Source organism: Cygnus atratus, chromosome 5 (assembly GCF_013377495.2).
Source record: "Cygnus atratus isolate AKBS03 ecotype Queensland, Australia chromosome 5, CAtr_DNAZoo_HiC_assembly, whole genome shotgun sequence".
NCBI classification, from domain to species: domain Eukaryota; kingdom Metazoa; phylum Chordata; class Aves; order Anseriformes; family Anatidae; genus Cygnus; species Cygnus atratus.
Genome location: NC_066366.1, coordinates 33,855,629 through 33,869,716, shown reverse-complemented (window position 1 = coordinate 33,869,716; position 14,088 = coordinate 33,855,629). Strand labels below are relative to the sequence as shown.

At 40.3% G+C, this 14,088-nt stretch overlaps 1 protein-coding gene across 2 annotated transcripts in view; it reads right to left on the bottom strand.

The window, feature by feature from the left end:
- CSTPP1 (centriolar satellite-associated tubulin polyglutamylase complex regulator 1) overlaps window positions 1-2,328 on the bottom strand; it is an 81,596-nt gene extending 79,268 nt beyond the window's left edge. The window contains exon 1 of one of the 2 annotated variants that reach the window (XM_035539981.2): window positions 2,185-2,328. In XM_035539981.2, coding sequence (XP_035395874.1) covers window positions 2,185-2,230 — 46 coding nt within the window. In that variant the 5' untranslated portion in view covers window positions 2,231-2,328. The remainder of the gene's footprint in view (window positions 1-2,184) is intronic. The other variant, XM_050710998.1, reaches the window with a different exon arrangement.
- Between the last annotated feature and the right edge of the window lie 11,760 nt (window positions 2,329-14,088).

Here is a 14,088-nt window from a genome sequence, read left to right as displayed (position 1 = left end):
CAGGACAAAGCCAAACAATGGCGATTTCAGAATGCCAAATAATGCAGAAAACTAAAAAGCATCTTATAAAAACAGTTTTTATCAGTTCCCCACTGTGAAGACAAAATTTGTTCTGTATTGTGTGTGAGCAGCTTGGTAAGTTACAAAGTCTCGTGAAGACAAAACAATTACTCTTGATGACATTTACAGCCAATGAAAATACCCCTGTGTAGCAGACGCTTTCTCTCTAATAGAGGACAGATTGTAACTTAAACAGAAGGACGTGCTATGTGATCAACACAACAAGCTCTTATACAAGCTACTGCTCAACCTGCATGCTCATATGTGTGTCTTCACCTAACCCAAATGTCACAAAAATTTAGAAGGGTTTACAAAATGAAAAGGGAATGGTAGATTAGCAAGTAGAACAGAGACAAAAGGAGGCTCACTTTAAGTAGGCTAATAAAGCTGCTTGCACCGCGCAATATTACACACCTCTCAGAAGTCTCACTTCTCAGCTTCAGGTGTAAAACAGAAAACTGGCTATTTCTCCTTACTCTTTAAGATTTTTTTAGTCTGCCTCCTAGATTGTTTTGACTGATTCAGTCCTTACTGACAAATTTCACACGAGTAAGAGTTAAGCGCCGATTTCATTAAAAACAATTAAACAAACCTAAAACCAAGTTGGCTCATTAAAAAAAAGAAATTTTGCAAGTTTCAGCCTAGAGCAACTCTGTGGAAAAGTTATGAGCGCCTCTATTAATGCGTAGGTTGAAAACGCTGACGTGGTGTGATAGGGTAGTACACAACTGAAGGGTGTATTTACATGGCATGCTGCGATATTGTTCTCAAATACCTGAACTAGCGCCAACATTGAAATCAGTAGTAAGAACTTCACCAAAGTGGATCTCCTGAGAATCATCCTGAACTGAGAACTAAACCTCCGATTTCTGCCTTGAGTTTCCTTAACGCAGAACAGCATTGTGGTCACGTAGGGGGATGCACAAAGCATCCCAGTAACAGTCTAGTAGCAAAAACACAAGATTCTACTCCGAGAAGACCTACGTCACTCCTCTGCTTAACCACTTCAGCTCTCTTTCTTGCCATGACTCTGAAAGAACAATCAGATCCCTACTTGTTGACACCAGTGCTAGGCAAAAGAAACAAAGTTCTTTTAGCCTCCCCCCTGCAAGACTGGATTTCCATTTACTGGAAGCTAGCGATGTTCTCCTAGCCTTGTCCCATTCTGACTTACCAGAGATGGCAAAATCATGGTGGAATATGTACTACAAACCAATAGATGACATTTCTTACCTTTTATTGTATAAGAAAGCTCTGGTAAGTTATGTATATCTTAACAGTTATTACCAAACAGCATCTCGGGCCTAGAAAGTGATGGCTGAAGAATTTCACTCTTAAAATATTGACTTGTATGCATTCCAAGTGCTTACTACTTGCAATTCGTCTCCTCTTTAGCAATTAAATAAAGTCATATTGACTTTTTTCCACCATAATTATTTTTCTTGACATACTAACACCTAATCCCTTTGCTCCTTAGTTTACTGGAACATCGAGTAGTAGTAACACAAACTGCTAGAGCTTCAAAGTTTGAAGTCAGTAAAGGAGCAGCTGCTTTATAAGTGAAAAGATTTCCATTTTACGGGACACAGATCAGCAGGAAACATCACCCTTATTCCAGAAGAAAGGCTAACGCCCAAACCACCTCAGGAGCTAGCCCAAACCACCTCACAACCTAAGAGCAGCACCCCTTCTGATGCTGTGAAACGAGCCTAAAATAGGGTTGCTCTCACAAAAGAGAGGGCAGACAGAGGACTTCCAGAAGTCCTCACAGAGGACTTCGGATGGGCTACAGGGGTTCAGTGGCAGCAGCACCTTGCTCAGTGCCACCCCCACAGCCCAAGGATGCGGGGAGGAGGCGGCAGCCCACCTTCCTCAGCCCAGCCTAGCCTGAAGGAAGATGGCACCCAGGGGAGCCCCTGCGTCCAAGAGGAGCCCCGCAGCCCCCCAGGAGGCACCCAGAGGGGTGCAAGAGCCCCGTTCCCCGCCCGTAAGCCCCGCTGCCCCCTCGCAGCCGAGATGGCGGACACAGAGCCCCCCCCCTCGCCTCAGGGACTCGCCGCTCCCCCGGACGGGGAAGGCAGGGCACCGGGCTGCCCCGCCGCGCCGCGCCGCCCCGCTCCTCACCCAGGTACTCGGGCCCCGGCAGCGAGAGCCGCTCGGGGCTCAGCATCCTCCCGCCGCCGCTCCCTGACGGCTTCCGCCCGTTTCCAAGGCTCCCGACGCTCAGGGCCCGGCGCTGCTCCTCCGCTGGTCCCGGCCGGGAACGAGCCCCGCCGCCGCCACCGTTCCGGGCCCCGCAGCGCTCGGCCGGGGGCGCCTGCCCCGCCTCGGCCCCCGCCCCAACGCCTGCAGCGAGGCCACGGCGGTCACCCTGCACCCGCCCGGCGCTCGGCACGGGCCTGGGGCTGCGGGCGAGGCTGGGAGGCCGTGAGCCGCCTCAGGGGAAGGGGCTCTGGGGGAAGACGTGACGGCCCGGCCTGCTCTGAGGAAGGGGCTGGGGGTGACATGGCGGCCTGGCTGTGAGGAGGGGGCTGTGGGTGATGGCCTGGGCGACTGGGGACTCCTCAGAGGGAGAAGGGCTGAAGAGCTAAAATGGCATGAGGAGGAACATGTATAAAGTCATTCTGGTTAAATTTAGGTTGGAAACCAGAAAGTGCCTAAGACCAGGGAGCTGCTGGAGGTTCTGGGCTACAACTGTGGGGGAAAGATCCAAATTCGAAGGTAAATGGAAATAAGTTACTGAAGGACGTTGCGTAGCAACCTTGTTCCAGAGAGCAAGGCCTGAGCAGGGTGACCACGGAGGCCCCTTATAGTTACATTGGTCTGTCAGTACTGCTTCATGGCTCCCAGACTGTTTTGTGGCAGCCCTGGTTCTCCAGAGAGGAGGGAATGGGGAGTATCAGGCATTGCCTGTTACTCACAGGAAAGCAGAAAGTAACAGCAAAGTTCTGAGCCGCAGGGCACTCTCTACTTGTCTGGGAAGTTCTCCTGGGACACAGGACAGGCAGAGCTCATCGCATGGCAGGAAGCAGCTCTGCTGGGTGCTTTTTCCACAGAAGCAGATAGGGCTAAAATTTCCAAATGCTTTTGCAGTTTCTTGCATCAGCATTAGAAAACTCCCAGCCCAGGATGTAATCCCAGGAGTTCCAAAAGAAGAACTGGGAAGTGTTACGTTTTTAATGACAAATGCAAAAGAGCAGAAATTAAATAAACCACTTACATGTGCATGCAACCTGCCTTTATTCCACAAAAGGAAAATGCTGTCGCTGTTGGAAACTCAACTAACTTCTACTCAAAGTACAGCCCCAGTTAAAAAGAGCAAATAGGATGTTATGGATAACCTATTTAAATTCCACATTCCCTCCATCACCCTCCCCCCCCCCCAGTTGCCTGGACCTTTCTGCTGTCTTTGTCTTGTTCTGTCTTTAAAAGAACATCTTAGATAAAAATATTTGAACACTGAGTAGTGAGAATAATGTAGGAAACAGACTGAGACACCCCAGTATGAAGAGCGATTGGATAAAAGATAAGACTGTCTTAAAGAGGATCATTAAACATATAAAATGACGATATTATTGAAAATTATTTTTGTTACAATGAAGTTCACTTTAAAATTCATGTGTCCAGTTTTGCAGTTTAAGCATTTAGTTCTGTGTATTTGAAGGCTATAAATTTAAAGAAGAGAGATTTTGATACCAGATAAAATCAGATTGTAGAATACATTGATGCAAGATATTTTTGGAGCCAAGAATTCAGCAGAATTTAGAAAGGAAGTAGACGTTTTTACTCAGAATGAGAAAATACGGGATTATGTTATTACATATAAAAACATACGGGGAAAAAAAAAAGAGCACAATGACTGGAGGAACATGAACTATTGTACTTCATGGTGAAGCCAATTATCTGACTAACGGGGTTTTGGAAAACATTTTTCCTAACATGAGGTCTATTCCATAACTGCTCACTTTAGGGTTTCAGGCACTTTGCAATGAGGTATCTGGTTCTAGGCCACTGTTGGAGAGGAGACAGAATTTGGTAGACCCCCTGTGATCGTTAGGTTTAAGAACACAGTTCTTGTGCTTTTAAAACTAATGTCGAGATCTGTTTTCACAAGCAGTCCTTTACTGTCATCCAGGCAGTTCAACTGGTATTTAAAAGCCAAATCTAGAAGACTTTCCTCTCCTATATTCCCAGTCAGCTGTGCTGGTCAGAGCCTTCCACAGATTGTTCACTGTTTCTTTTTTGTTCTTTAACCCATTTCTGTAAAACACTATTTCTCCTTGATCAGTTTTTGGAGCGCTCCTTTACAAGATGCTTTTAATGTCAATTTTTAACAACTACATTACAATATTTCTATTTTCTATTTTCTCTGGGATTTTTTTTTTCTTCTTACAGTTTGGTCTCTATGGATTGGACTGTGTTATTTCCCTTAAGCTAGCTCAGGGAATCCTTTTGGACACCGAGCCCATTTGTGGTTGTAATAATGATAAGTTTCAGTAGTAGTGGCGCCTGACTGTTAATGACTCAAAGAAAAATATATGAAAACAAGACGTAATTTCTGGAGCCATTTATAAACTTCCCTGTTTACTGTAATTTCTTTCTGGGCTTGCCAGAGCCAGGATTAGGTGATATAACTGATCAGCTGCAGCACTCACCTGTTCTCTCACGCTTGTGACCTGAAAAGGGAGAAATGCTGCCAGCCTGGCCATGGGTATTGCTTCCCCATATTCATCTTTGAACCCAAGACTATTGTGTTTTAATAAAAAGCTCTTTTAAATTGAGAAGGCTTTTCTGGATCAGTGGAAAACATCTGCAAGTTTAATAGCTGCTCCAGGAAGAACAGCCCGCTAACAGGAGGTTAATGTTCTTTTGGACCCAGCTGGAAGAATGACAATGAAAAACAGTAGTTTTCTCTGTCAGCAACTCCTCGGTAGATAATCAGGGGTACAGGTCTCATGTCAGGACAAACATAGGGAGTAGACTGTCAGGGTTACCATCCGCCCTGGCAAACATGGTGATGCTTACATCTTTTAACTAAACGTGCTGAGTTTGTCTACCAGCATTTGGGAATCCAAATCAGTCTTTCAAGAAGATCGGTTGGACTACATTGATATATTTTGTGAACACCGCCTTTCAGATTTAAAGTGACTTTGATTTGATTTAGCTTAATTCACTTCAAAGTCTGGTTTTGGAAGGCTTTCAGAAGTCATACCTTTAGGTAAATAGGGGTAATTTACTGTTATAAGAGACCATGTGTTCACAAGTTTGAAAATAGTCAGTGGCATAATTTAAATTATATCATGAAAGAAAAGATCTCTATTAGGTTATGATGCATGGACTGGAAAACTCCTTCCTGCGTCAGTTCTACAAGAGTTTCTCATCAATTTAGCTTAAATCAGATTTCTCTTCTCCATTCCCACATACTTTGCACTCACTGTGTTATTGTGTTGTTTAATCTTTGCTGTTTTTATGGTCACTCTTCTAAATGATACTGTCAAAGTTCTTCTGATTTTTTTTTATTAGCCAGAGTTCTGTGAGACAGCTCCTCATTCAGAGAGATTATTATGTAGAATAATAAACAGGACTAGATATCAAGCAACAAATTCCAGAGGAAATGCCTTGTTTTAAACAGACTGAGTCATTTTGTCTGGCTTCTATTAATTTTTCTTGGAATGAAATATTTTATTTGCTTGTATTTACAATAAAGCATAGTGGTATTGGAGGCAAAAATGTAACTTTTTTTTTTTTTTTCTTCAGGAAGCAGTTGGAAACTGTTGCTTTAAAGGTTATAACCACAACATACAAAGAACTAGGTTGTGGGGAGTCTTCAGTCCTGTTCCAGGTCCGACTTGTATTCATGTAAGCAAGTTTCACAAGAAACACTAGGAAACTGTCTCTAGGCTTTCTCGTTTATCTTTTGAGTGTCCAAAGCATTGTCCTATTTTAGAAGAGTTAGCTAAGAGCCTATACTGTGCAGGACTTTTGGGGATTTGGTGGTGCTTTGTATTTTTTGAGGTCTTCCATATATTTGCCAACTGAGCTTTACCTGGTACATAAGAAATAATAAAATTGCTGGTGGGATAACAAAACATGTTTCTCTGAAGACACCTGAAAAACAAATCACAGTGAGAGGAGAAAACACTGAGTGAAAACAGTTGTCAATTTTTATTGATGATCTATTGTTTTAGGCACCATAGCAGAGAGAAGTTTTGAAGGGCGATCTGAAGGAATGGGGAATAAAATCTTCACATACTATTGCTTATGTAAATTATTGGAAATCTTGTAAATGAGATTAGGATTCTATTATGCAAGACATTTGAAAAATAATTGGTGCTGCAGCTGGATGATTCATTTATGAGTCAGTTGCAAACTCATAAAAAAACTCCCAATTAATTTCTGATTTAATAATTATATGTATGAATTATGATCAAACTCTCTAAACACACGCACTAAAAATAAGATTATCTTAAATAAAAAGGTCAGCCAAAACCACAATGAAATTATGTGATGAAATCTGTATTTTCATATTGTTGATTCCTCAGGAGACATTTACAGAGAAAGATCCAGTACTCCCAGTGCTTATCCTGCTCTGAGCCTCCTCATGCTGAATGAACTGTGTATTTAGTTTACAGTCAGCACAGAGGTTTAGCACAACAATTAATGCTGTCACTGTTCCCTAATAAGGTAGTATTAATACTAATTTACCTCTGCATGTAAAACCTAGGCAACCAGATGGGTTTTAGATTGATTTTAAGGCCAACAGATGTTAGAGAAATAAGATTCACAGTTTCTCACTCCTTACGTCTGCCACAAAATGAAGTCTAGGAACAACATTGTGTTTTCCAGCTAGTGATAGGACATGATGACAGCAGCAGCTCTCTTAAATTGCCAGCATTTGTACCATTAAAAGGGCTTAAGTTTGATACGTGTACTTATACCTGGAATTCTTAAGTCGAGTATATACTTAACTGGTAAGGTGTCATAAGCATGCAGGAGACTACGCTGTGAACATAATTTATTTCTTCTTTACTAGTAGTTTACCTGCTAATCCTTAGTCTGGATCACTGAGATTTTGTCTTGTTCCTTGAACTGGTGGACAGAAGAAAGTAAGTAGAGATCTGATGTAATTTTGAGGTCTCTCTATGTTGATAAACTTTACATTCACCTCTCTATGTTGATAAACTTTATGTTCACCTGAGGATTTAGGTTTAATCAAGTTGTGAGATCCTTATATTTTAAATGTAAGTTCTTAGAGAAAAGAATGTGAAACATTCTTCTACTTGTTGGTCATGAAAGTAGTTTTAAATTCTGGATGATCTGCTTATGAGAAGAGGGAATATTATTATGACAGGTTCTGTGACTTATGGAGGCTACATCTTCATTTTAAAATCAAGGGTAGCTGTAGGTGGTATGGTAGATTCCTGTCATGTATTATATGCATTGTCCAAGTTTTAGTTGTTTTCGAGCTCGGTGTTAGTAAGCAAATTTGGCTTTTTTTTTGGAAAAGCAAACTGCTGAAAGACTCTCCTTCAGTTTTTGTTCCCATTATCTCTTCAGGAAGGAAAGGACAACATCTTTAAAAATACTTAAGTGCCAAGCGAGTGACCCTTCTCTGCTGGAATGCCGCCCCACTAATGATGCGGAGAAGAAAAACAGCCATTTCTGGCAGAGTTTTCAGGATCTCTCATGCCAAACAAAAAAGAAACTCTAAAATGCCTGGTAAAAATAAATATCAGTATGAAATTCTGGCATGGAAAACATTTCTGACAGCCAAGGCTTAGCTCATCCTGGGGGGTAACTCAAGAAGGCCTGCGATTTTCATTCTTCATTTCTGCTCATTGAATGTTCCTTGCAAACTTAAGCATCTAGACCATATAGTCTATTGGACCAGGTGTCTGCGTGATAAAATAAGTAAATGAAGCTGCGTGTGTGTGTGTTTACACGCACACAAGAGAAGGGACAGGTCTGTGTGGAAATGAGCTGTTGCTTCTTAGGCTGAAGTGAAGCAGTAACTCTGACAGCTGGACTGGACAGCTCTTATGGGAAAGGGACATAAATTCCTCTCTGCAGTACAGAGACTTAGCACATTCAAAATAGTCTGGAAGTAAGTAAGACAGAAGTCTTACAACATCTACAGAGAAGATCAAATGATGGAACAAGGAAAAAAAATAGCAGAAGAAAGTGGAAATGATAGATTCATTAAAGTTGTGAAACCCTTGCGAAAGAATCGTTAGTTCTACTTTTTAGGTACATAAAAGAGAGCCCCAGTATTTATTAGGGCTATTGTGAGAGAGCACTGCAGAACATTGCAGCTATGCAAGAGCTGAAGTCAGTGTTCTTTTTAGTGAAAGCACACACTGGTATGCCAGTCATTCGCGCAGTAATATAAGATGACAAAGTGAAGAATGTTCTTTCCTTTCTGTTACATAATACTTGAGGTGTTTTCAGGAGTAACAGCTTTGTGGAGTCACCAAAAGCGAAGATAGAGACCAGAAGATTATATAGTGGTTGGAGAATTTAGGAAGAGGTATTGAGAAGCAATAGATGGGAGATAGAAAAGGTGGCATGCAAATCACTTACTGAGGGAGAAGATAAGCCAGAGGAGACTGAACCAGCAAATTAAGATACTAAGTTTTATCTGAGGAATGTATTTAAATTTTGCTTTTGATTTGCTGACTTTATTGTGCTTGTTTCTAAAACAGAAAAATAGATTGACCATTCTCCATTTGAAATTGATAACAACATGTAAGATAGTCAGAAACTCTCCTTAAGGCTCCAATTCTTTATGCGTTAAACTTTACACAGTGAAAGCAGAGTTGTTCCTTGAACACTCCTGAAGTTTAGGTATGCATCAGAGTTTCCCTCAAACTCTGTGACTGGTGTACATTTCTGGTATTTACTAATCATATTCGGTATGGTCTAAGTTATGTGAAAGAGAAACCTGCAGTCTCTGTGACAAAATTTTCACTGTGCATCAAAAGCATACTTCTGTGCTTGCTAAAGTCCTTAAGTTTCCATCAACTTTGCTGACCTAGATTAAAGCATAAATGAAAATGCGATACACAACCCCCCATTATCTAGAATTGTCAGAATATTAATCTTGGGTGAATAGTATTAAAAATATAATGCTTAAGTATCCTAAAATCCTAAAATTGCGATGACATAGATGTAAGTATACATGGCTGGGAGGGAGATTGGACGTGTGTGTATGTGTGGGCAGCTGATCTCAGACGTGGAGGGTGTGTACAACTCTAGGATCTTGCTCCCACCTGTGCCTTTATTCAGGTCTCACTTGGTGCTGGTAAGAAGCAATTAATTTGTTCCCTCATTCACATTTATCAAGAGCTAATATGAGAGAGGGAGAGGTGTTAAGAGGCGTCTCTGATTCAGCCACCTGATAGGAGAGCAGATGGTTGACATGTAGTATCTCTTATCAGAAAGGCTCAAGGGTTATATCTTGTGCATGCTGGCAGTACTTGCCTAACTCATCATGCCAGTAAAGTATTAGAACTGAATCATCTTCAAGAAAGAAAACACTCTTTATCTGTCTGTCTACATTTTTACATGTCACTCATCTCCATAGTGGCTGGGTTTCTGCAAACAAGAAAGGTTTGTGAGCTGAGGGAAAGATCTGTTTGTGTCTTTCACATCTATTCCCATGGCTCCTTGTTTCTCTTGCGGGCCCAATTCAGGTACTCTGTTTTTTTGAGGAAGGAAAACTCAGCCCATCAAAGCTATTCCTTGTACTGAGATGTAAGGTCACCTTTCTTTCTGATTGTGTGACTGAGTTCCACCACAAACCTTTTATTTAAACTTGGAAACTATTGATTACAAACCACATTAAGAGCCTGAAATCAAAGAAAAATACTGGTCCTCAGTTCTTTGGAAAATGCTTCTCTATGCATTCAAGAATTAATTTAGGAGCCACAACTTGCTGCTTATCCACTTGAATGTGTTTGGAGACTAAAGGTGGTTAGGCTTCTGCCTTCAAACCGAATTCTTCTACTGCTAGCTTTTAAAAGATCATTTTCATTTTATGCTCTTCCTTTTTCTCTTCTTTTTTTTTTTTTTTCTGTGCCAGAGTCAAGATATTAAACTGTGCTCTTCCTAAGGCTAGGCCACAGGCTACCTTTGCAATGCAGACATTGTGCAAGGCCTGGGTAACTGCCATTTCACTGCGGGGAGGAGTCCAATCAGGAATAGAAGAGGGTGTATTTGCATTATTTTTACATAGAGGATGTAAAGGAACTGGCAAAAGAAAGAGCAGAACCAGCTTGCAGGACACCCAGGAAGAGCTACTATCTCAAACAAAACATGAAGAAAGGTTTGGTTTGTTTTTTTTCTCCTGAGTTTGAGTCAACTTACTTACTTGGGGCTTTTTGAACCCCTCCATCAAGTGTCAATAGATAAATAAATAAAAGGGTTTTCAGATGAATCTGCACTTGGGTCATTAGATTACGTAGTGACTTTTGCAGGATTCTTCGTATCTCAGCTTCCGCGTGTAGCCATTTAATGTAACATTTAGTTTTGCTGTTCTGCACCATAAAGCAGAATTAATAGTCTGTTAGATGGTCACAAATTTCCCCCAAATAAACTGGAATTTGACTGTTTAGAAGGCAGCAAATAAACAAAAGGCTGAGAACATGAAGTTGCGCATAAGCTCTGACTTGTTAACCTGAATTTTGTTTTGTTGCAAATGAAAACAACTGCGGTAACACTGAAGAAGACAACATATGGATGACTGTTGTCTTCAGAGTAAGTGGCTTCAACTTGAAGAACAGCATAAAGGACAGCACTGACAGGACTTGAATGTTTATGACATCTAAAAGGACATCTGGGTTCAAAGTAGTGGTGCCATTGCTAGAAAAATTCAGGAAAGCAGGAAAGGCAACAAGGGAAAAAGTGATAGCATAGCATAAAGTATAAATCAATGCTAACATTTCATTTAATGTATTTAACACAGAGACCATCATTTACAAACTAGGTCACCAGCTGTGAAAGCTGCAGGCCCCTCAGCTCTTTGGAAAATCAAACTGTTTCTTTATATGTACAACAGTGAATTCTGAGGCCCAACTGCATATCTGCATCTTCCTCCATATGGGTAAAATCCTCGTTTTTATCTTACTGGGCATTCCAAGCTACAACCTCTTTGGTTCACTAGTGACACTGAAGAGGGAACTGGTATGGGTAATGTAGCAGTAGAATAATGATAGCAATTAAAAGGGCCGTTGGAAAATCCCAGTCTGACGGCACTGAACCTGTCATTTTATCTTGAATGTGGAGCTCAGTAGGGAAAAACTTGTTATTTTCCTGGATTTTCTGTTTAGTTAAGGAAGCCCACTTGTAAAGCAGAATTCGATCAACCAAAATACAGACTTTGTATTGATCATCCCAGTTAGAATTTTCTGAGTTATGTCCATTGTGGAACTGGAGGTTTGGAAGAGGTGCCAAAAGACCACCTAGCCCAACCAGTACAACATGAAGATTAATTATATCAAGGCCACCACTAACAAGTTTATCAAATTTTGTTCTTAAAAAATTCCAGTGGAATTGATTCCACAGTGCCCCTAGATAGTCAGCTCCAGTGTTTAAAAAAATGCTTAGTTGGAATGCTGATTAGCAAAATCTTTTAAGTATTTCTTCTCACAAATCAAGTTGACTCTTTCATGCCTTTCTACTGGAGCCATAGAGAATAGCTGATCACCATCTCTATAGAGAGCTTTTATGTATCAGAAAGCTGCATCTACTTGGAGCTTTTATTTTCTTGACTAGGCTAATCTAATTCCTTCAGCTTTTTCTCGTAGGGTTTGTTTTATAAACTTGTTCTTGTTGTTATTTTCTTGTTTCTCTTCAGCTGTGTTTGTATTTCTAAGGTGTTCAGCTAAGATGAGACACAGTGTGCTACTTGGGGCTTCAGTACCATGTGAAGTTTAGAAATCAAACAAATTGTCTTCCTTGTGACACACCTTTTAATGCATTCCAGAATGAAATGCATTTTTTGGCAGCGGCACCGCACTGTTGATTTATACTGTTTGTTATACGTGTAACCCTAAGATGTGTTTTTGCTGTATTTCTGACTTGTCAGGAATTCACGATGTTTACTGATGTCTGTTTCTGAAGAATAATATTTTACATTTCTCGTTACTGTTTTTTTCCTTGTTGATTTTTGGGCAATCTGTCCAATTTGTCAATAGCATTTGGGGTATCTGATCTCACCCTTCCTAGTGTTTGCGTCCCCTGCTGTTGTTTTGAGATTATCAGGGTTTGTTTAGTACAGATATTCAAGCATAAATATTGTGTTACCTAAACTGTCTCTGAACATACGAAGCAAAACAGGGATTAGGACAGACTCTGAGAGGTACCAGCTGACATGCCTTTGCATTTTGATAAATAATCACAGATGACCACTGTGGTTTTCTTCTATCAGATGCCTACACGCCTTCCACTAGTTGTCTTTAAAATACAATTCTGTGAAAATGTCCTGTGAGACAGTGTCAAAAGTCATACAAGATTGATTCTGTCCATTGTCTTCTGTTTACCCAGTGAGCTTAACATTACTTAAAAAAGGGAGGCTAGCATTTTGCTCCTATTAAATTAATTCATACAATCTTAAATATTTAAAACACGATTGCTCCAAACCTTTGTGAACATATGAATTAAACTATCTGGTCTGTCGTTCTCTTCTAGGAAACTTGAGGTATGGAGAAGCATCTTCCCAAGGAAGGGCCATGTGTATGCTTTAAAAGTACTTTGACTGGTAAGAACAAAACTGCCCATCTCATTTTTATTTTTATATTTTTGTACTTATTTTTAAGACCTTTATGGTTTAAAAATAGCTAAAGTGCATTTTCTTTAGTAATCCTACCTGGTTCTAGATCCTTTCCTTTTTCCTTTTCCAATGATACCGTGTCCTTGGTTTTCTAGACGGAGTTGCTACAAATGATGCTAAATTTTAATATTATTTCATTGTAGTTATTTTCTCTCATTGGGTTGGTTTATTTCTTTAATACATTTATTATTTGCGGGAAAATTGTGTCATGAAATGGTTGTTATGATGATAATTTCCCTGTTCCCTTTATAACGCCTGCTTTATTTGACTAAGCATATTGTCATATCAATCATTAATTATATTTTAATTACTTCTTTCCCATTTTCATTACAATACTTGTGTTATATGTCACTTATCAATGATCTATAAATTATTACAAGTTACATAATGTTCTTCCCTCACAGCTGTGGGTAAAAACAAATACCTATCTTGTGCATGCATTGAAATGCCTTCTGGTATCTACGTAGTCTTTCTTCAAGTTATTTGGTTTGAGAGAGGCAAGTTCTAAGCATATGGTTCAATTTTAACAGCATTATTTAAAAGACTTTCTACTGTTTTTTCACCAAAAATATCTGTTTTGCGCTACATCAGTCCACTTCACAATTATTCCCCAAAGGTCCCACGTGGAATCAGGGCTATATTCAGTCAGTGTTGTATCATCAGGTAGGTAACTGAGAGGGTTAGAAGATAAATTTCCATCCTCTCTACTGCAGCAGATCTAGGAAGTTGTTATGAAAAGCAGAATAATACTATGCGCTTCTCTATCATTTCACCTTGGGATTTCAATATGATTTATAAGTCAGAGATATAATTATAGGGAATTTGAGCACGGAGAGGAAAGTGATTTGCCAGAACACAGGCACGAGTTGCAGAGGACTGGTAAACACACTTCAACAAACACAAGTGGGTAAAAACGTTTGTTCCCTGAGGAGAGAAGGACTGAAGAGATAACAAGTGAATTTATTTGTGTTTATGACACCATTTTTTCAAGAGGCTTTTGTTTCAAACACAGGAAAACACTCCTCTAGATTGCTGGAAGACTGTTTCATGGCTTAAGTATGTAGTTATCAGGAAGTTCTGGGCCCTGTGTTTGTGCATTATCACGTGCAGTACTTCAGCATCTAAACTCCTTGCAAGCTTCTGTGAGCCTGAAGTGAGCAGGGCTTCTCTGATTTACAGTACCCCAGGATCTAGCCTTA